This window comes from Petromyzon marinus, chromosome 10, assembly GCF_048934315.1.
Source record: "Petromyzon marinus isolate PM22_M1 ecotype Great Lakes invasive population chromosome 10, UKy_Petmar_22M1.pri1.0, whole genome shotgun sequence".
NCBI lineage: Eukaryota > Metazoa > Chordata > Hyperoartia > Petromyzontiformes > Petromyzontidae > Petromyzon > Petromyzon marinus.
Window position 1 is genome coordinate 225,507 of NC_133676.1, and position 23,145 is coordinate 248,651.

At 55.0% G+C, this 23,145-nt stretch overlaps 1 protein-coding gene across 1 annotated transcript; it reads left to right on the forward strand.

Moving 5' to 3' along the window:
- The first annotated feature begins 456 nt into the window (after window positions 1–456).
- Window positions 457–20,457, forward strand: LOC142924182 (uncharacterized). Its single transcript, XM_076065990.1, has 12 exons — window positions 457–1,768; window positions 2,851–2,950; window positions 4,591–4,748; window positions 6,285–6,421; window positions 7,662–7,808; window positions 8,833–8,971; window positions 13,518–13,599; window positions 15,272–15,444; window positions 16,436–16,496; window positions 17,634–17,751; window positions 18,238–19,413; window positions 19,713–20,457. The coding sequence occupies exons 1-12, from the start codon at window positions 1,766–1,768 to the stop codon at window positions 20,056–20,058; spliced, it is 2,640 nt and encodes an 879-aa protein (XP_075922105.1). The 5' UTR covers window positions 457–1,765; the 3' UTR covers window positions 20,059–20,457.
- Window positions 20,458–23,145: the final 2,688 nt, after the last annotated feature.

Sequence of the window (23,145 nt, forward strand, 5' to 3'; positions counted from 1 at the left end):
TTTGTATTGTGGGTTTGTATTGTGGGTTCGTGGTGATAGTGTGGGTCCGTATTGCGGGTTCGTGGTAAGAGTGTGTTTGTCTGTGTTGTGGGTTCTTGGTGAGTGTAAGGGTCCGTGTTGTGGGTTCGTGTTAAGTGTGTGGGTTCGTGTTGTGGGTTCGTGTTGAGTGTGTGGGTCCGTGTTGTGGGTTCGTGGGAAGTGTGTGGGTCCGTGTTGCGGGTTCGTGGTGAGTGTGTGGGTCCGTGTTGTGGGCTCGTGGTGAGTGTGTGGGTCCGTGTTGTGGGTTCGTGGTGAGTGTATGAGTCCGTGTTGTGGGTTCGTGGTGAGTGTGTGGGCCCATGTTGCAGGTTCGTGGTGAGTATGTTGGTCTGTGTTGTGGGTTCGTGGTGAGTGCGTGGGTCCGTGTTGTGGGTTCGTGGGAAGAGTGTGGGTCCGTATTGCGGGTTACTGGTAATTGTGTTTGTCTGTGTTGTGGGTTCGTGGTGAGTGTGTGGGTCCGTGTTGTGGGTTCGTGGTGAGTGCGTGGGTCCGTGTTGTGGGTTCGTGGTGAGTGTGTGGGTCCGTGTTGTGGGTTCGTGTTGAGTGTGTGGGTCCGTGTTGTGGGTTCGTGGGAAGTGTGTGGGTCCATGTTGTGAGTTCGTGGTGAGTGTGTGGGTCCGTGTTGTGGGTTCGTGGTGAGTGTGTGTGTCCGTGTTGCGGGTTCGTGGTGAATGTATTGGTCTGTGTTGTGGGTTTTTGGTGAGTGTGTGGGTCCGTGTTGTGGGTTCTTGGTGAGTGTGGGTTTGTATTGTTGGTTCGTGGTGAGAGTGTGGGTCCGTGTTGTGGGTTCGTGGTGAGTGTGTGGGTCCGTGTTGTGGGTTCGTGGTAAGAGTGTGGGTCCGTATTGCGGGTTCCTGGTGAGTGTGTTGGTCTGTGTTGTGGGTTCGTCGTGAGTGTGTGGGACCATGTTGTGGGTTCGTGGTGAGTGTGTGGGTCCGTGTTGTGGGTTCGTGGTGAGTGTGTGGGTCCGTGTTGTGGGTTCGTGGTGAGTGTGTGGGTCCGTGTTGTGGGTTCATGGTGAGTGTGTGGGTCCGTGTTGTGGGTTCGTGGTGAGTGTGTGGGTCTGTGTTGCGGGTTCGTGGTGAATGTATTGGTCTGTGTTGTGGGTTCTTGGTGAGTGTGTGGATCCGTATTGTGGGTTCTTGGTGAGTGTGGGTTTGTATTGTGGGTTTGTATTGTGGGTTCGTGGTGAGAGTGTGGGTCCGTATTGCGGGTTTGTGGTAAGAGTGTGTTTGTCTGTGTTGTGGGTTCTTGGTGAGTGTAAGGGTCCGTGTTGTGGGTTCGTGGTAAGTGTGTGGGTCCGTGTTGTGGGTTCGTGGGAAGTGTGTGGGTCCGTGTTGCGGGTTCGTGGTGAGTGTGTGGGTCCGTGTTGTGGGTTCGTCGTGAGTGTGTGGGTCCGTGTTGTGGGCTCGTGGTAAGAGTGTGTTTGTCTGTTTTGTGGGTTCTTGGTGAGTGTGTGGATCCCTGTTGTGGGTTCTTGGTAAATGGGGTTTGTATTGTGGGTTATTGGTGAGGGTGTGAGTCCGTAGTGAGGATGCGGGTTCGTGGTGAGGATGTGAGTTTGTGATGAATGTGTGAGTCCGTGTTGACGATGAGAGTCCACTTGTGATCGCGGTGACCTCGCCCTCCACTGACTCTCTCCTCCTTCCCCCCCCCCCTCCACTCTCCACGCAGAGACACCGAGATATTTACGGAGCACAACAACGCTACTCTCAGAATTAGCGCCATGGTATGCGTGACCCCTTTTGCTCGACATATGAACCACACCAGGACTGATGAACACCCTCACTTACAAACACCACACCAACACCCTCACTGACGAACACCCTCACTGACGAACATCCTCACTTACGAACACCACCCACACCTATGAACACCCACACTTACGAACACCACCCACACTTACAAAGATCCACACTTGCGAACACTACCCACCTACGAACACCCACACTTACGAACACCACCCACACTTACAAAGATCCACACTTACGAACACTACCCACCTACGAACACCCACAATTACGAACACCACCCACACTCATGAACACCCACACTTACAAACACCCACACCTTTGAACACAGTTTTGTTACAGCCTCAAGGGGACCGTTGTCTTTGTGTGTGTGTTGACGAGTCTACTGCACCTTTGTCTATGTGTGTGTGTATGTGTGTAGCGATAGTGTAGCGGTTTGCGCGCTGCGCTATGAACCTGGCGACCCGGGTTCGATTCCCGCTCACGGCCGACACCAGTGACGATTATCTGAACCGGTCCCGGGCCTCCCCTAGGTCGACTCAGCCTCAAATGAGTACCTGGTGCGGTGTGTAAACATCGCCACTAGGGAGAAAAAGGCGGTCGGGCATGGTGCTGGCCACCCACCCCCTCGTGTACCGTTCCGGCCTTCATAGGTGCTCGCTAACAGCACTTGCCCCCTACAGTCTGTTAAGGCTATATGGGGGATCTTTATTTTTTATTTATGTGTATGTGGGGAGCGGTAGTGTAGCAGTTTGCACACTGCCACGAACCTGGCAACCCGGGTTCAATTCCCGCTTATGGCCAACACCAGTGACGATTATTTGAACCGGTCCTGGGCCTCCCGTAGGTCGACTCAGCCTCAAATGAGTACCTGGTGTGGTGTGTAAACATCGCCACTGTGGAGACAAAGGCGGCCGGGCATGGTGCTGCCCACCTACCCCCTCGTGTGCCATGCTGGGCTTCATAGGGGCTCGCTATCAGCACTTTCCCCAACAGTCTGTTACAAGCTATACGGGGGATCTTTGTCTTTGTACGTGTGTGTGTTTATGTGTGTGTGTAGACAAGTCGAGCTGGACCGAGTGGGAGGCAGCCTCCGTCTATCACCACGTGGAGTGCGTTCACCTCCGGCACCGGATTAATCCGCAGCAAATCACCCAAAGGTTAGAGAGAGAGAGAGATGAGCAGGAAAATCATCAAAGTCTAAGAATGATAGCAGCTCAAATAGCAGCAGCTCAACCAAGTGGCCTGATATCATCAAATCATCATCATTGTCATCGCCTGGAAATGCACAGCAGCAGCGAAAAAACACTTTGATAAAAGCGTGACGATGGTGATTCCTCAAAATGTGAAGGGGAACAAATCCACGCAGTGACCACCACGGAGACCCACAGAGACACACATAGAGACCCACAGACACCCAGCCACCCACAGAGACACCCATAGAGACCCTTAGACCCACAGAGACACCTATAGACACATAGAGACTCACAGATATACCAATAGACACATAGAGACACCCATAGAGACCCATAGACACACAGAGATACCCAAAGAGACTCCAAAGACACATAGAGACACCCATAGAGACCCATAAACACACAGATACACCCCACAAAGAACCATAGATCCACAGAGACACCCATAGACACCCACAGAGACCCATACCTTAGCACGGTTAGCTACGTGCAGTGCGAACGAAGTTCATCATCCGTACACGCACCCTGTACCGCTCCGTGGGTCTCTGAGTATCGGTCTCTGTGGGTCTATATGGTTCTATATGAGTATAGGTCTTTGTGGGTCTCTGGTTCTATATGAGTGGCAGTCTCTGTGGGTCTCTATGGTTCTATATGAGTATGGGTCTCTGTGGGTCTATGAGGGTCTCTGTGCGTCTCTGTGGGGCTCTATGGTTCTATATAAGTATGGGTCTCTGTGGGTCTCTAGTTCTATATGAATATGGGTCTCAGTGGGTCTCTGAGGGTCTCTGCGTCTCTGTGGAGCTCTATGGGTATCCTTGGGTCTCTATGGTTCTATATGAGTATGGTTCTGTGTGGGTCTCTGTGGGTCTCCATGGTTCTATATGAATATGGGTCTCTGTGGGTCTCTGGTTCTATATGAGTATGGGTCTATGAGGGTCTCTATGCATCTCTGTGGGGCTCTATGGTCTATATGAGTGGGTCTCTGTGGGTCTCTGGTTCTATATGAGTATGGGTCTCTGTGGGTCTATGAGGGTCTCTGTGCATCTCTGTGGGGCTCTATGGGTCTCCTTGGGTCTCTATGGTTCTATATGAGTATGGTTCTTTGTGGGTCTCTGAGGATCTCTGTGGTTCTCTATGAGTCTCTATAAGTCTGTATCAGCGTGCACTTAGAGCAAATGGCTCCCACATGGTGATGACGACGATGGTGACGATGATGATGACGGTGATGATGACGACGACGATGACGTTGATGACGATGTTGACGATGATGATGATGATGATGACGACGACGATGATGATGACGACGATGATGATGACGACGATGATGATGACGATGATGACGACGATGACAACGATGATGATGACGATGATGATAATGAAGATGACGATGATGATGATGACGATGACGACGATGATGACGATGACGACGATGATGACAATGATAATGATGACGACGACGATGATGACAATGATGATAATGATGATGACGATGATGACGACGATTAGGATGATGATACCAGTCACTTCGGTGGGGGGCTTAACCCGGTGTGTGCGTAAATAAAATTAGTTTATAGTTTAAGTTGTTATTGTTGTCACGTGTGCAGCGATCCTGAGTCTCTTCAAGCCTCTCTTGACTGAGCGCCAGAAGCTGGAGCTGGCCACCATGCAGGAAGTTTGGTTCTTCACTCTGGACGGGGAAGGAAGCTCACGAGGGGGAGTGAAGAACGGAGAATTTGACGACGACGACAACAACTACATCCTTGTGAGACTCACAGACACACACAAAGACACAGACACAACAACAACAACCGCCATTCGCCACTAAGTGGCGGTGACGTCACCACAACGCTTGTGCCAGGCGAGGTGCACCTTGAGGCCACGTGAAGTGTTGAACGCCCGCTGCCAGGAGGTCACGGGGTAGACCCAGGTGCCACGGGACGACTGTCTGAGATGACTGGCTGATGCACCACCTGTGCCCCCTACTGTGCCATCCTGCTGTGCTTTAGCCACCCGGCGCTCCGCTCATTGTTGTGACCGTCGCTCCTCCGCCCTCCGTTGTTGTTGGAGGGCGGCTGCCTCCAACTTCCCAGTAGCGTCCTTCACGAGCCTCCTCCACAGAGGCTGATCTTGACACCGCATCCTCCTGTACCACATCACTCCATCTCTTCTCTAGCCCGTGCTGCGCCCGTTTAGCCCCCTTGATCCGGCCGAATAAAATCTGTTTCGGCATGCGTTGGCTGGGCATGCGGGCTACATGACCCATCCAACGCAGCCTTGCCTGCCGGAGGAGCTCACCGATGGGACCTTGCCCAGATCTTTCAAAGATTTGTGAGCTCCTCACACAATCCAGCCTGGTTAAACCCATGATGGATCGTAGGCAGGCTAGCCTAAATGTTTCTAACCGGCGAAGATGTTCCATTTGGGGGGTCCACGTTTCGCAAGTGTAGAGAAGGGAGGGAATGACCGTGGCCGAGAAGACCTGAAGCTTAGTGCGGAGCGACAGACCAGGTAGCTTCCACACAGCGTTACACAACCGATGAAAATATATTGCCGCCCGACTGATTCTGAGTGAGACCTCTGCTGTTAAACTGTAGCTGGTCATAAGCACACTGCCCAGGTATGGGAAACTCTCCACTCTCTCCACAATTGCCCCATCACCGATTGGGAGTTGTGGGGGTGGAGTATCCGATGGTACAAAATACCCAGGCAGGTGCTTAGTTTTGGTGGGGCTGATGGTAAGGCCCCATCTCTTAGTGGCACACTCCAGTCTCAGCAGCAGCGTCTCCAACTCCTCCTCTGAATGAGCAGCTATTACCAAATCATCGGCATACATAACGTGGTTGAGCAATAGGGAGCCATCCGTTGACCGCACCCGGGCATCGATCAGCCTCCCATTATATCTGTACCAAATGGAGATTCCCCCGGTACAGCTATTGAAGGCTTCACGAACTACGTGGTCAAAATAGATGTTAAATAATATGGGAGCCAGAGGACATCCCTGTCATACCCCAAGGTGTACAGGGAATGGCTCTGACTCCCGGCCACGTAGTTTTACCCGGGCCTGTTCACTATCATGAAGGCCCACACAGAGACACTGATTCCCATAAAGCACCACAGATTAGCACGGTTGGCTACGTACAGTGCGAAAGAAGTTCAACATACACACATACAGAGACACCCAGACACATAGAGACGCACAGAGACACCCACAGACACCCACAGTGACCCACAGATTAGCACTGTTGGCTACATGTGACCTCCTCGTGACCCCCACCCTGACCTCCCGTGACCCCTGCAGGTCCAGAACGAGCACTTCTACTACCGCTTCCAGCTGGACAGGAAGATTGGGCAGGGTGGGCAGAGCGTGGTGGTGAGGTGTCTGGACCACAAGACTCGGACGATGGTGGCTCTCAAGATCCTCGCCTCGCCCTCCACGTGAGTGGGCCCTGGCGCAGCAGTGCAGTCAACAACAACAATAACACCACCAATAACAAGAACAATAAACAAACACACACTATGGGACTGCTGCTGGCTGTGAACCACAACAACAAACAATGACTGAACATCCTTTACTTGAATCTCCATCGCTCAACCACCACCTCCCCACCACCACCTCCACAGCGACACTCCCACCCCACCACCACCTCCCCACCACCCTCACCACCACCGCCACCACTGGTTGTGTGTTGGAGACGAACCCCACCACAACACTGACAACTGACTTTGACACTTTCCAACACAACAACCAGTTAAGTGCTGAGCAAGTAACGAGCTGGCCAAGCGTTTTGTGTTTAGGTGACAAACCACCTCAACCAATTGGGCGTGTGTCAGTGTGGCGGGTTTAATGACACAACATTTATATTTACGTCATATAACCCAAACTCACCTCTATTGTGGATAATATTGATAGCGACAGACCAACTACGCATTACCCATTACTACTACTCAGTGTTACAGACACAGACCCACTACTACTAATCAGTGTTACACACATAGACCCACTACTACTACTCAGTGTTACACACACAGACACATTACTACTACTCACTGTTACACACACAGACCCACTACTACTAATCAGTGTTACACACACAGACCCACTACTACTACTCAGTGTTACACACACAGACCCATTACTACTACTCAGTGTTACACACACAGACCCACTACTACTCAGTGTTACACACACAGACCCACTACTACTACTCAGTGTTACACACATAGACCCACTACTACTACACAGTGTTACACACACAGATCCAATACGACTTCTACTCAGTGTTACACACACAGACCCACTACTACTATTCAGTGTTACACACACAGACCCACTACTACTACACAGTGTTACACACACAGATCCAATACGACTTCTACTCAGTGTTGCACACACAGACCCACTACTACTACTCTGTGTTACACACACAGACCCACTACTACTACTCAGTGTTCCACACACATACCCACTATTACTACTCAGTGTTCCACACACAGACCCACTACTACTACTCAGTGTTCCACACACAGACCCACTGTATATTAAAGTCTAAACTCTCTGTCTCTGTCTCTCTCTGTCTGTCTCTGTCTTGATCTCTGTTTCTTTATGTCTCTTTCTCTCTATCTGTCTCTCTTTCTTTCTCTCTCTCGTTCTGTGAACTTGCTCACTCGATCGCAGCTCCAGGGAAGAAAAGCACCAGAGAACAGAGCTGCTAATGTCCATGGAGCTCCAGAGCGACCGTAGCAACGTGGACTACAACGTAGTCAGGGTCCTGGAGACTTTCTACTTTCGAGGCCACAAATGCCTTGTCATGGAGCTGTTGAAGTACGCACACCACCAGCACCACTACCACCACTCACTCACTCATTAACTCACCACCAACATTCACTCACCCACTCACTCGTTCACTCACTCACCCACCACCCACTCACTCACCACCACCACCGACTAACTCACCATCACCACCACCACCACTCACCCACCACCACCACCACTCACCCACTCACTCACTCACCACCACCACTTACCCACTCACTCACTCACTCACCACCACACCACTCACCCACTCACCCTCCACCACCCACCCACCATCACCACCACACCACCCACTCAACCACCCACCATCACCAGCACAACCCCTCACCCAACCACCCACCATAACCACCCACCCACCACCCATCCACCATCACCCACCAGCACCCACCACCACCAAACACCACCACCAAACACCACCACCACCAAACACCACCACCACAACACCACCACCACCCATACAGACCCATAGAGACACCCATACCCATACATTAGTACGGTTGGCTATGTATGGTGCAAAAGAAGTTCTGCATACATTCACACACAGAGACCCACAGACCCCCAGACCCACAGAGACCCATAGAGACCCACAGAGACACCCACACAGACACCCATAGAGACCCACACATTAGCATGCTTGGCTACGTACGGTGTGAATGAATTTCAACATACGCACACAAAGATCAAAGATCCCCCATATAGCCTTAACAGACTGTAGTGGCAAGTGCTGTTAGCGAGCACCTTTAAAGGCCGGCACGGCACACGAGGGGGTGGGTGGCCAACACCACGCGTGGCCGCCTTTGTCTCCCCAGTGGCGATGTTTACACATCGCACCAGGTACTCATTTGAGGCTGAGTCGACCTAGGGTAGACCCAGGACCGGTTCAGATAATCGTCACTGGGTGTTGGCCATGAGCGGGAACCGAGCCCAGTTCGCCAGGTTCGCAGCGCAGCACGCTAACCGCTGATGTCACTGACGTCGTCGCTGACGTCGTCGCTGATGTGACTGACATGGTCGCTGTCTCTCCGCGTGGCAGGGCGAAACTCCATTGCGTGCTCAGACAGATGACGCTGTGGCAAAGTCACGAGGATGCGGTGAGGTCGTACACTAGGGCCATCCTCCACTTCCTGGCCCACACCAAGTCCCGGGGCATCGTACACGGGGACATCAAGCCCGTGAGTGGAGTGCATGCTGTGTAATGGTGTCTGTGTGTGTGGGTGTATATGTGTGTGGGTGTCTGTGTGTGAGTGTGTGTGTGTGAGTGTCTGTGTGTGGGTGTGTCTGCGTGTGTGGGTGAGTACACGGTAAAACAACCCGCTAACTCCTCGCAGTGCCGGATGGGCAACTCTGTCGTGGACAGTGCTGTGAGGGGAGGGCCAATTCCGATTGGCTACTCCCCTCATGGCGTCTGTGACCACCACAGTGGCTAAACGGGGGGCTCTGGATGGGTGCGAGGGGCTGGTAACCCCTCCACCTTCAAAATTTTACCACTAAACCACGACTGAAATATGTAACTAATAAGCTTGTGCCGGAGGCCCCAGGGGGACAAGCATTTTTGACGTCTCCTGGCCAAACTCCAATTGGCGGAGCCAGGAGATTGAATCTCTACACTCGGGGCTCCTCCAGAAACAACGAAAAGCCACTTCGTGTGGCCACGTGGAATGTTCGAACGCTCACTGCGGAGGAGAGGCTGCCACTCCTCTGTCGGGAGCTGGACCGGTACCGCCTGGATCTCTGTGGCATTCAGGAGGTCCGGTGGACCGGTTCTGGCTCCTGCCACCATGAGGGGTGGACAGTCCTCTACTCGGGGCAACAGACTGCCAAACAACAGGATGTGGCTCTTCTTTTGAACAAAAGAATGAAGGGGGCGTGGGAGCGTGGTGGTGAGGTGTGGGAAGCTGTAAGCCCCAGGCTACTTTGGGCTCGCCTTCCCATCAACCGGAGGAGAGGAGTGGTGTTCGTGGTTATTTATGCCCCCTCCGAAGACGAACATCCGTGGAGGGATGCAGGCAAAGCCGATGAGTCAGATGCCTTCTATGACCTCGTGCCACAGGTGCTGGCTAAAGTGGCCCCTCAGGATAGAGTCATCTTGTTGGGTGACTTCAATACCCGAGTTGGTCATGATGCTGGCACCTGGTCTGGAGTGATTGGAGGGCATGGGCCAGATCAGCTCAATAACAACGGTAGGAGGCTGCTAGATTTTTGTGCAACCCATGGGCTTGTAATTACCAACACGCTGTTCCGGCATCGGCGCATCCACACAACATCATGGATGCATGCCGGGTCCAAGCAAGAACATCTGCTGGACTACATAGTGACGGACTAGCGGATTCGAGCCCATGTCCTTGACACCAGGACCTACCGTGGAGCTGATCTGCCCTCTGACCATCGACTAGTCATCTGTAAGATGCACCTGCCATTCTTCCACTCCAGTGTTGGGTGTACACCCAGGACCCCATTCCAACCTAAAGTGGCCTGGTCTCAGTTATCTGATGAAAGTTGCAAGTGAGAATTTCATCATCGCTTGCGGCTGGGGTTGGCATTGTCCCCCACTCCTCCTGATGTCGAGGGTAAATGGGCGAGGTTTAGGACTGTGACTCATGCAGCTGCAATGGCTGCTTTGGGTACGTGGTCCAGACCTCCCCAGAGACCCTGACTGACAGAGGAGGTGTTGAGGTTGGTTGAGAAAAAGCGACAGGCCCACTGTCATTGGCTACAGAATCCCACGTCAGAGAATGAGGAGGCTTACCACAGCCTTCGCTCGGAGGTTTGGAGAGCCGTGAGGCGCTGCAATGATGGGTGGTGGTCGCAGGTTGCTGAGGAGATGGAGTCTGCCTCAGTGGCCCGCGATCACAAATCTCTATTTAACTCCATCAAAAAAGTAACCTGCAGCGCCACACCTATTACCATCATTAGGGGAAAAAACGGTGATCCAATCTCTGACCCCCAGGAACAGGTTTGCAGATTTGCTGAGCATTTCTGTGAGGTCCTGGGGGAGGGGAAATCCATCAGCCAGGAAAACATCGTGGCACAAAGTGGGGATGATCCTGCTGAGGCTGCAGTGCCTCAAATATTGGAAGAAGTCACCCCCTGTGAGTGGCTGGCTGAGGTGCCATCTGTTGAGGAAGTACTGAAGGTGATCCGGAGTCTGAGACCAGGAAAGGCACCGGGTAGAGATGATCTCCCAAGCGAAATGCTGAGGGAGGGTGGCGTTTGTGCACAGACTGCCCTATATGACTTCATAACAACAGTCTGGACCACTGGATGGGTTCCGCAGGATTGGCAGAAGGGGGACCGCAAAAACTGTAACAACTACAGGGGCATCTCACTTCTCAGTGTGCCGGGAAAGGTCCTGGCAAGGATTATTCAACATCGCCTTGCCAGGCACGCTGAGGAGAGGCTTGCGGAGCCCCAATGTGGTTTCAGGAAAGGGCGTCCTGCACAGATGCCATATTTTCTGTCCGTCTGCTACAGCAGAGGTGTAGGGAATTCCAACAAGACCTACATCTCTGCTTTATTGACCTTGATCTTCGTGCTTTTGGAGTCCCTGACCCTCTGCTCACGATCATTAAGGACCTTCATGATGGTGAGCCGGCCCGGGTAAAACTACGTGGCCGGGAGTCAGAGCCATTACCTGTACACCTTGGGGTGCGACAGGGATGTCCTCTGGCTCCCACATTATTTCACATCAATTTTGACTACGTAGTTCGTTAAGCCTTCAATAGCTGTACCGGGGGAATCTCCATTTGGTACAGATATAATGAGGGGCTGATCGATGCCCGGGTGCGGTCAAGGGATGGCTCCCTATTGCTCAACCACGTTATGTATGCTGATGATTTGGTAATAGCTGCTCATTCACAGGAGGAGTTGGAGATGCTGCTGCTGAGACTGGAGCGTGCCACTAAGAGATGGGGCCTTACCATCAGCCCCACCAAAACTAAGCACCTGCCTGGGTATTTTGTACCATTGGACACTCCACCCCCACAACTCTCAATCGGTGATTGGGCAGTTGTGGAGAGAGTGGAGAGTTTCCCATACCTGGGCAGTGTGCTTATGACCGGCTGCAGTTTAACAGCAGAGGTCTCACTCCGAATCAGTCGAGTGGCAATATCTTTTCATTGGTTGCGTAACGCTGTGTGGAAGCTACCTGGTCTGTCGCTCCGCACTAAGCTTCAGGTCTTCTCGGCCACGGTTATTCCCTCCCTTCTCTACGCTTGCGAAACGTGGACCCCCCTAATGGAACATCTTTGCCGGTTAGAAACATATAGGCTAGCCTGCCTACGATCCATCCTGGGTTTAACCTGGCTGGATTGTGTGAGGAGCTCACAAATCTTTCAAAGATCTTGGCACGGTTCCATCGGTGAGCTCCTCCGGCAGGCAAGGCTGCGTTGGCTGGGTCATGTAGCCTGCATGCCCAGCCACCGCATGCCGAAACAGCTTTTGTTCGGCCGGATCTAGGGAGCTAAATGGGCGCGGCACGGGCTAGAGAAGAGATGGAGTGATGTGGCACAGAAGGACGTGGAGCTAAGTGGACTTGCCGATGACTGGTACCAGTGGTGTCAAGATCGGCCTCTGTGGAGCAGGCTCGTGAAGGACGCTGCTGGGCAGTTGGAGGCAGTTGCCCTCCAACAACAACGGAGGATGGAGGAGCGACGCTCACAATAACGAGCGGAGCACCGGGTGGCTAAAGCACAGAAGGTTGGCACAGTAGGGGGCACAGGTGGTGCATCAGCCAGTCATCTGAGTCAGTCGACCCGTGGCACTTGGGTCTGCCCCGTGACCTCCTGCCAGCGGGCGTTCGACACTTCACGTAGCCTCAAGGTGCACATGGCCTGGCACAAGCGTCGTGGTGACGTCACCGCCACTTAGTGGCGAATGGCGGTTGTTGTACACGCTGGGGTGCTGGTGCTCGCTCTGCAGATGTAAATGCCACTGATTATTCATGTTCTGCAGATGTAGATGTCACTGGTGTTCTTCATGTTCTGCAGATGTAGATACCACTGGTTCTTCACGTTCTGCAAATGTAGATGCCACTATGTCTTAACGTCCTGTAGATGTAGATGGCACTGGTTTTTCACGTCCTGTAGATGTAGATGCCACTGGTTTTTCACGTTCTGCAGATGCAGATGCCACTTGTTCTTCACGTTCTGCAGATGTAGATGTCACTCGTTCTTCATGTTCTGCAGATGTAGATGCAAATAGTTCCTCATGTTCTGCGGATGTAGATGCCACTGGTTCTTCACGTTCTGCAGATGTAGATGCCACTGGCTCTTCACGTTCTGCAGATGTAGATACCACTGGTTCTTCACGTTCTGTAGATGTAGATGCCACTGGTTCCTCACGTTCTGTAAATATAGATGCCACTGTTCCGTCACGTTATGTAGATGTCACTGGTTCTTCATGCTCTGTAGATCCCACTGGTTCTTCACGTTCTGTAGATGCCACTGGTTTTACATGTTCTGTTGATGTAGATGCCACTGGTTCTTCCCGTTCTGTAGGTGCCACAGGTTGTTCATGTTCTGTTGATGTAGATGCCACAGGTTCTTCACGTTCTGCAGATGTAGATGTCACTGTTTTTTTGCGCATATCTCTGAAACTTCGTAAGTTGAACGTCTGTGAGCGGAGGCAGTCCCCCTGCACAGACGCTCGGTCGTAAACGACGCTCACCGCCTTTACCATGCTGGGTGTGAATTCCCTCCCTGCGGCTCACTCCCCATCCAGAGCAACGTTCTGTTGGCGAACATCGCGGATGGCATCGTCAGGGTCAGGAACTTCGCCTCAAGCTTCTTTGTGGATGGCAAAAGTGAGTGGAGACACCCACACACACCCACCCATCCACCCACTGACACCCCCACACACCCATCTACCCACCCATCCACCCACCTACACATCCATTCGCCATCAACCCATCCATTCCCCCACCCATCAAGCCACCCACCGACCCCCCCATCAATCCACCCACCTATCCACCCACCCACTGACCCATCCACCCACCCACCCATCCATCCACCCACCCATCCACCCACCCAGCCACCCACCTACCCATTCACCCACCCAGCCACTGACCCATCCACCAACCCACTCACCCACCCATCCATATATCCATCCATGCACCTACCCACCCACCCAGCCATCCACCCATCCATCTACCCACCCAGCCATCCAGCCACCCACTCACTCACCCACCCACCCATCCACCCACCCACCCACCCATCCACCCACTAGCCCATCCACCCACCCGCTCACCCACCCACCCACACATCCATTCACCCATCCACCCATCAACCCATCAACCCATCAACCCACCGACCCATCCACCCACCCACCCACCCACTCTCCCACCCACCCACCCATCCATCTATCCATCCATCTATCCATCCATGCACCCACCCACACAGCCATTCACCCACCCATCCATCCACCCACCCAGTCATCCAGACACCCACCCACCCAGCCATCCAGCCACCAACTCACCCGCCCACTCACCGAGCGATCCACGCACCCACCCAGCGAGCCATCCACCCACTCACCCACCCACCCACTGATTCAGCTACCCAGCCACCCACTCACCCAGCCTCCCACTCACCCAACCACCCACTCACCCACCCACCCATCCATCTATCCATACATCCACCCACCCAGCCATCCACCCACCCACCCACCCAGCCATCCATCTACCCACCCATCCACCCCTCCACCCAGCCATCCAGCCACCCACTCACCCAACCACCCACCCGGCCATCCACCCACCCACTCATCCATCCAGCGACCTACTCACCCATCCACCCAGCCAGCCATCCACCCACTCACCCACCCACCCACTCACCCAGCCAGCCAGCCAGCCATCCACCCACTTACCCACCCACCCACTCATCCACCCAGCCAGGTAGCCATCCACCCACTCACCCACGCGCCCATCCACCCACCCATCCACCCACCCACCCACCGACCCCCCCCCCATCCAGCGACCCACCCACACACCCATCCACCCATACACCCATCCACCCATACACCCACTCAACCACCCATCCATCTATCTACCCACCCACCCAGCCATCCACCCACCCAGCCATCAAGCCACCCACCCACCCACCCAGCCGGATATCCACCCACTCACCCACCCACTCACCCACTCACCCACCCAGCCATCCACCCACCCGCCCAGCCACTGACCCACCCACCCATCCATCTATGCACCCACCCACCCACCGACCCATCCAGCCACCTACCCACTCACCCACTGACCTGCCCATCCAGTCACCCACCCATGAATCCACCCACCCACCCACTCACCCACCCGCCCACCCACTCACCCATCCATGTATCCATCCACCCACCCACTCACCCGCCTAACCATCCACCCCCCACCCAGCCACTGCCCCAGCCACCCAACCCAGCCACCCAACCCAGCCACCTACACACACGTACCTAGTCTACAATCTTCATCATCATCGCTGCTGTTGTCGTCTGCACAGCCTCGCACGTGGGAGGAACCCTCGCCTACGTGGCCCCCGAGGTGCTTCTCGGCTACCCGGCGACCTGCGCTGTGGACACATGGTCGCTGGGCTGCACCGTCGCCAAGCTGGCCACCGACAGGGAACTCTTCCTCTCGTTCAGCCGCGACGACCACCTGGCTTGCTGCATCGAGGTGACTGGGGAGCCTCCCTGGGGGGCCTCGAGCGACGACCTGGCCCACAGCCAGCCAGTCACCCAGCCAGTCACTCAGTCACCCAACCCTGTCAGCCAGTCACCCAACCAGCCACCCAACCACCCACCCACTCACCTACCCACCCACCTACCTACGCATCCTCTCACTCACCTACACATTTACCCACCCATCTACCTACTTACCCGCACACTCACCCACCTACTTACCCAGCCACCCACCTACCTACACACCCACGTAACCACCCACTCACCCACCTACCTACCTACCCACCCACTCACTCATCCACCTACCCACCCACTCGCCCACCCCCTCACCCACCCACCTACCCCCTCACCCACCCACCTACTCACTGACTCACCCACCTACCCACCCAGTAACCCTCCCACCTACACACCCACTGACCTATCCACCCATCCACTCACCCACTCACCCACTCACCCATCCACTCACCCACTCACCCACTCACCCACCCACTTACCCACCGACCTACCCACCCATTCACCCACTCACCTACCTACCCACTCACCCACCCACCTACCTATCCACTAACCCACCCACTCACCCTCCCCCCACCCACCTACTCACCCATGATGCTAGATGCGCTGAGCAACAACGATAATGTCACGTCCAGGTCTCTCGTCGTACAGCCAATGAAAAACAGCCACGTAGCTCAGTGGGGCCTTCCCTGGTGAAATCAAAATAGTTCAGTTTTAGTGTGGGCCTCTGAGTCTCAATGATTTTATATGAGTCTCTGGACCTCTATGGGTCTATGTATGGGTCTCTGTCGGTCCGTATGGGTCTCTCTATGGGTCTCTGTGGATCCATATGGGTCTCTGTGAGTCCCTATGGTTTTATATAAGTCTCTGGATCTCTATGGGTCTCTGTATGGGTCCCCGTGTGTAACACGCGTGTAACATTCGTGTAACATGCGTGTGTCCCTCTGTGTGTCTGTCTTGAAATGGTTGCGCAGATCCTGGGCATGCCTCCAAAAGAAATGGTGGAGAAAGCTCGCAAAAGAGCGGCATACTTTGGTGAGTTGAAGGGTGGTGTGATGGTGGTGTGGTGGTGGTGAGGTGGTGGTGTGGTGGTGGTGAAGTGCTGGTGAGGTAGTGGTGAGGTGGTGGTGGTGGTGGTGGTGGTGTAACGCTAGCGGTGTGGTGGTGAGGTGGTGATGGTGTGGTGGTGGTGGTGAGGTGGTGGTGGTGAGGTGGTGGTGGTGTAGAGGTGGTAGTGGTGTAGAGGTGGTAGTGGAGGTGGTGAGGTGGTGGTGAGGTGATGGTGTGGTGGTTGTGTGGCAGTGGATAGTGGTGAGGTGGTGGTGTGATGGTCGTGAGGTGTAGTGGTGGTGAGGTGTTAGTGGTGGCGATAGTGGTGGTGTGGTGGTGGCGGGGTGGTGGTGTGGTGGTGGTGTAGAGGTGGCAGTGTGGTGGTATGGTGGTAGTGGTGGTGTGGTGGTGTAGAGGTGGCAATAATGGTGGTGAAGTAGTGGTCATGTGGTGGTGGTATAGGGCTAGCGGTGTGGTGTGAGGTGGTGATGGTGTGGTGGTGTTGGTGAGGTGGTGGTGGTATGGTGGTGTAGATGGGGTAGTGGAGGTGGTGTGGTGGTGTTGGTGAGGTGGTGGTATGGCAATGGATAGTGGTGGTGTGGTGGTGGTGGTGAGGTGGTGTTGTAGGGGTAGCGGTGTGGTGGTGAGGTGGTGGTGGTGTGGTGGTGAGGTGGTGGTGTGGTTTTGGTGTGGTTGTGGTGAGGTAGTGGTGAGGTAGTGGTGGTGAGGTGTTGGTGGTGGCGATGGTGGTGGTGTGGTGGTGTTCTAGGGGTAGCGGTGTCGTGGTATGGTGGTAGTGGTGGTGTGGTCAGGTGGTGGTGGTGTGGTGGTGAGGTGGTGGTCGTGCTTTGGTGGTGGCGTAGAGGTGGTAGTGGAGGTGGTGTGGGGGTGAGGTGGTGGTGTTGTAGGGGTAGCGGTGTGGTGGTGAGTGGGTGGGTAGGTGGGTAGGTGGTTGGTGACACTGTGCGTGCCTCTCTCTGTGTGTCTCTCTTTCCATCTCTCTGTCTGTGTATGTGTCTCTCTCTCTGTCTCTCTTCCTCTTTGTTTGTCTCTCTGTGTATCTCTCTGTCTCTATCTCCCTCTCTGTGTGTATGTATATCTCTCTCTGTCTCTGTCCTACAGATGAGGCCGGCCAGCCTCACTGCCCGGCCAGGAAACGACTCCCGGCAAGTGTCCCCCTGCATTTGGTGCTGCGGGGATGTGGAGCTCAGCTTGTGGCCTTCATTAGCAGCTGCTTGCAGTAAGAACACAGACACATACCGCTCGTGTAACCTCAAGCCGACTGTAGGGGCAAGTGCTGTTAGTACTAGCGAGTAGCAGCGCCTATACACATACAAAGATCCCCCGTGTAGACTCTAGCAGATTGTAGGGGCAAGTGCTGTTAGTAGTAGTGAGTAGCAGCACCGCCTATGAAGGCCTCCGGCACTGTGGCACACACAGAGGAGGTGGGTGGCTAGCACCACCACGTCCGGCCACCTTTGTCTCCCCAGTGGCGATGTTTACACTAGGTACTCATTTGAGGCTGAGTCGACCTAGGGGAGGCCTAGGACCAGTTCAGATAATATAATTGCTGTCACTGGTGTTGGCCGTGTGCAGGAATCTAACTCGGGTTTCTGCCGGGTTCATAACACCACCGCTGTCCATTACACACACACGTACACACACACGTACAGATGGGAACGTCAAATCCTCACCTCCCCTGTCTCCATCCCCCCTGCCTCCCCAGGTGGGATCCAGAACTCCGCATGACACCGGAGCAGGCGCTGAGTCACGGCTGGCTCCAGAACGAGACCACCACCATCGAGGCCACCCCCACCACCATCGAGGCCACCCCCACCACCATCGAGGCCACCCCCACCACCATCGAGGCCACGCCCACCACCATCGAGGCCACCCCCACCACCATCGAGTCCACCACCATCGAGGCCACTCCCACCACCATGGAGGCCACCCCAACCACCATGGAGGCCACCCCCACCACCATGGAGGCCACCCCAACCACCATGGAGGCCACCCCCACCACCATGGAGGCCACCCCCACCACCATGGAGGCCACCCCCACCACCATCGAGGCCACCCCCACCACCATCGAGGCCACCCCCACCACCATCGAGGCCACCCCCACCACCATCGAGGCCACCCCCACCACCATCGAGGCCACCCCCACCACCATCGAGGCCACCCCCACCACCATCGAGGCCACCCCCACCACCATCGAGGCCACCCCCACCACCATCGAGGCCACCCCCACCACCATCGAGGCCACCCCCACCACCATCGAGGCCACCCCCACCACCATCGAGGCCACCCCCACCACCATCGAGTCCACCCCCACCACCATCGAGGCCACCCCCACCACCATCGAGGCCACCCCCACCACCATCGAGGCCACCCCCATCACCATCGAGGCCACCCCCACCACCATCGAGGCCACCCCCACCACCATCGAGGCCACCCCCACCACCATCGAGGCCACCCCCACCACCATCGAGGCCACCGCCACCACCATCGAGGCCACCCCCACCACCATCCAGGCCACCACCATCGAGGCCACCCCCACCACCATCGAGGCCACCCCCACCACCATCGAGGCCACCCCCACCACCGTCGAGGCCACCCCCACCACCGTCGAGGCCACCCCCACCACCGTCGAGGCCACCCCCACCACCGTCGAGGCCACCCCCACCACCGTCGAGGCCACCCCCACCACCGTCGAGGCCACCCCCACCACCATCGAGGCCACCCCCACCACCATCCAGGCCACCACCAGCGAGGCCACCCCCACCACCATCGAGGCCACCCCCACCACCAGCGAGGCCACCCCCACCACCAGCGAGGCCACCCCCACCACCATCGAGGCCACCCCCATCACCAGCGAGGCCTTTGGAGCTGCGGATCTACGGTGAGACTCCCTCTGTATGCTCAGTGCAGGGTCTCTGAGTATGGGTCGTTGTGAGTCTGTATGGGTCTCTGAGTATGGGTCTCGATGCATCTATATGAATTTAGTATTTGGTCTGCCGCTATGAATCCCCACGTGACGATGATGATGATGACATCAGCCACTTGGTTGAGCTGCTTTCATTTGTGATGGCCAGGTCCACTTCTGGCCGTGGGGACCGATCGCGACCTCTGGCTGTAGTACCAGCATGACGATGATTATGATGATGTGCTGCTGTGGTGCTGCTGCCTCTCTCTCCACAGAGCTGAGTCGGAGAAAAAGCCCCCATCATCATCATCATCATCCTTGTCATCATCGCTGGATGAGGATGAGACAGAGGAGGTGGAGGAGGAGGAGAACGAGGATCAGACGGAGGATGAGACAGAGGAAGAGGAGAAGATGGAAGTGGAGGAGAAGACAGAAGACGAGGAGCAGATGGAAGTGGACGAGAAGACAGAAGAGGATGAGCAGATGGAAGAGGAGGAGGTGCAACAGCAGCAGGAGAAGAAGAAGAAAAAGAAGCAAAGGGGTCTGGCCCATATGGGCAGGGCGCTCTCCTCGATCTTCCGCCGCCTGCTGCTGTGTGGTGGGCAGCCCACGGCAGAGTAGCGGGGGGGTGGTGGTGGAGTCGGTGCCAACCACCACCACCACGAGCAGCAGCACCGCACCACCCACCCACCCACACACAGTCACCTCACACACACCCAGCCACCCACACTCACTCACCCCACACACCCACTCACCACACTCACTATCGTGGAGACCAGCTGTGGAAGACGACTGAAGAGCGGCCGCCAGACATGGACTGGACACAGCCACTCACTGCACTCACCACACGCTCACCCCACCACACACTCACCAGTAGCTTACCCAGGGCCCCCCTTATCTCAGGCTACAACCCTAACACGTGGTGTGTGTTAAAATTGCATTGTACGTGTGTAGTTTTGTATATTATTATTGTAAATATGATTGTTATAATTATATATGAAGTCACCAGTATGTGAAAAACGTTGCAGACGTTTTTTTTCGTGGGGTTTGGTGCCTTCGATCGTCAGTGCCGTGTGGGGGTCTGGGTTCATAATGTCCAGGTAGGGTGGGGTTATAATGGCCAGGTAAGGTGGGTTATAATGGTCAGGAAGGGTGGGGTTATAATGGTCAGGTAGGGTGGGGTCATAATAGCCAGGTAGAGTGGGGTTATAATGGCCAGGTAAGGTGGGTTATAATGGTCAGGAAGGGTGGGGTTATAATGCCCAGCTAGGGTGGGTTCATAATGCCCAGCTAGGGTGGGCATAATGGCGGTTGGGCGCCTTCCCCACGTAAAATGGCGGTTGTGCGGCTTCCCCACGCAAGATGGTGGTTGGGCAAAGTCCCTACCTAAGATGGCGATTGGCCACCTTCCCAACGTAAAATGGCGGTTGGGCACCTTCCCCACGCACAATGGCGGTTTGCCGTCTTCCTTACCTAAGAGGGCGTTTGTGGGGTTATAATGCCCAGCTAGAGTGGGTTCATAATGCCCAGCTAGGGTGGGCATAATGGCGGTTGGGCGCCTTCCCCACGTAAAATGGCGGTTGTGCGGCTTCCCCACGCAAGATGGTGGTTGGGCAAAGTCCCTACCTAAGATGGCGATTGGCCACCTTTCCAACGTAAAATGGCGGTTGGGCACCTTCCCCACGCACAATGGCGGTTTGCCGTCTTCCTTACCTAAGAGGGCGTTTGTGCGCCTTTCCTACGTAAGATGGCGGTTGGACGCCTTCCACGTGAAAAAATGGTGGGTGGCCGCCTGGTGGTTGGGCGCCTTCCCCACACAAGATGGCGGCTGAGCACCGTATATACGCTAGAAATGGCTAGATGGTGTGTGAGGGCTGATGCCCCCCTCCTCCTCTCCCCCTTGGACCTCCTCTCTTTTACGCCGGGCTGCCGCCGATCGAGTCATCGGCCTCCCCGCACCAGCATCCTCTCTGTCGGGCATGGCTCGTTGCTGGCTCTCCACCGCCTCACGTTATTCTGCCTCCCACCCCCCACGTAAACCACCACTCACGCTGCGGGGGCTGCGGGCGCGCGCACAACCGGACCTGCTGCCCACCACGTGCACGCGCTAAAAATAGCGCGGCTGCTGCGCGAGCGCTGGCGCAGGTAATGAGTTAGTGCGCAGCGCAGCCTTACTTGCACACACGCCAGAATTACGCACCACGCCGAACCCTTAATGCGATCGCCGCCACGTAAACCCCCTGCGTAAAACGCGCTCGGTAAATACGCACGCGACCGCAAACACCGGGTGGGTGTGAGAATGAGTGTTGAGTGTGTGTGAGGATGAGTGGCGGGTGGGTGAGCGGGCGTGAGAGTGGGTGGGTGTGAGAATGAGTGGTGAGTGTTTGGTGGCTGGGTGTGAGAGTGAGTGGTGAGTGATTGGACGGGCGTGAGAGTGGTGAGTGAGCGGGCGGGAGAGTGGGTGGGTGTGAGAGTGAGTGGTGGGTGGGCGTGAGAGTGAGTGGTGAGTGTTTGGTGGCTGGATGTGAGAGTGAGTGGTGAGCGAGTAGGCGGGCGTGAGAGTGGGTGGGTGTGAGAGTTAGTGGTGGGTGGGTTGTGAGAGTGAGTGGTGGGTGGGTGTGAGAGTGAGTGGGTGGGTGGGTGGGAGAGTGTTAGAGTGAGTGGTGGGTGGGTGTGGGTGAGGGTTAGTGGGTGGGCATGAGAGTCGTGAATTAGTGGTGAGTGGGTGTGAGTGAGTGATTCGTGAGAGTGGTGGGTGGGCGTGAGAGTGAATGGTGGGTGGGTCGGTGTGAGTGGTGTGTGTGAGAGTGGGTATATGCGTGTGAGAGTGAGTGGTGGGTGGGTGTGAGAGTGAGTGGTGGGTGGGTGGGTGTGAGAGTCAGTGGGTGGGTAGGCAGGCGTGAGAGTGATTGGTGAGTGGGTGTTGAGCAGATTACAACAACAAAACAAAACCAAAAGAAGTGCAAAGTGTAAGGAAGTCACACAAAAAAATAAAGCATATAAATACAAATTGTTTAAATCAAATCCTGTCAGTTTTTCAATACTCAATGCAAGCTTGGGTAAGGCAAAAAAAAAACAATAAAAAACTGCCCCAGACCACACCAAGACAACACAAAGTCCATCAATAAAATTGCACATTAAAATTTCACTTCCATTCCTTTGGGTTTGGCAGTGGAAGCCTCACACACACGCTGTGCAACAAGTGTTGGATGGACATCCCCGCCAATGTTGGAAATTGAATCTTCAAATCACTCAATTCGGATCACACAGCAGCAGTAGCAGTAAATTTGTTCTGTACTGCAAACAACTTGGCAGGACCTTCCTGAAAAAGACTCTTGAGACTGAGTGAGGCTCGTGCTGGCTAAATAGGCGTAGTCGTAGTCATAAAAAGAAATCGATACTAAACACACACACAGGAGCAGAGTCGTTCCCCAGGTACGGTGTATGGGGGCGACTACACCGGGCCCCATGCTTTGGGGGGCCCTGCGCTTCGGTGTCACAGTGTCAGACATTACTTCCGTTTAACACGTAGGCTATCGCACCGGAATGTCTCACAAGTAATGACATCACATGCATCATTCTAATTAAGACCGAAAGAGGATTTATCCGCAATTCGAAGGCCCACACGTTGTGATTAGCCCCAGGCCCCGCACGCCCCTATAGACTTCCTTGACCACGAGACAAGCAGGTAGTAGCTTACCGTGGCTC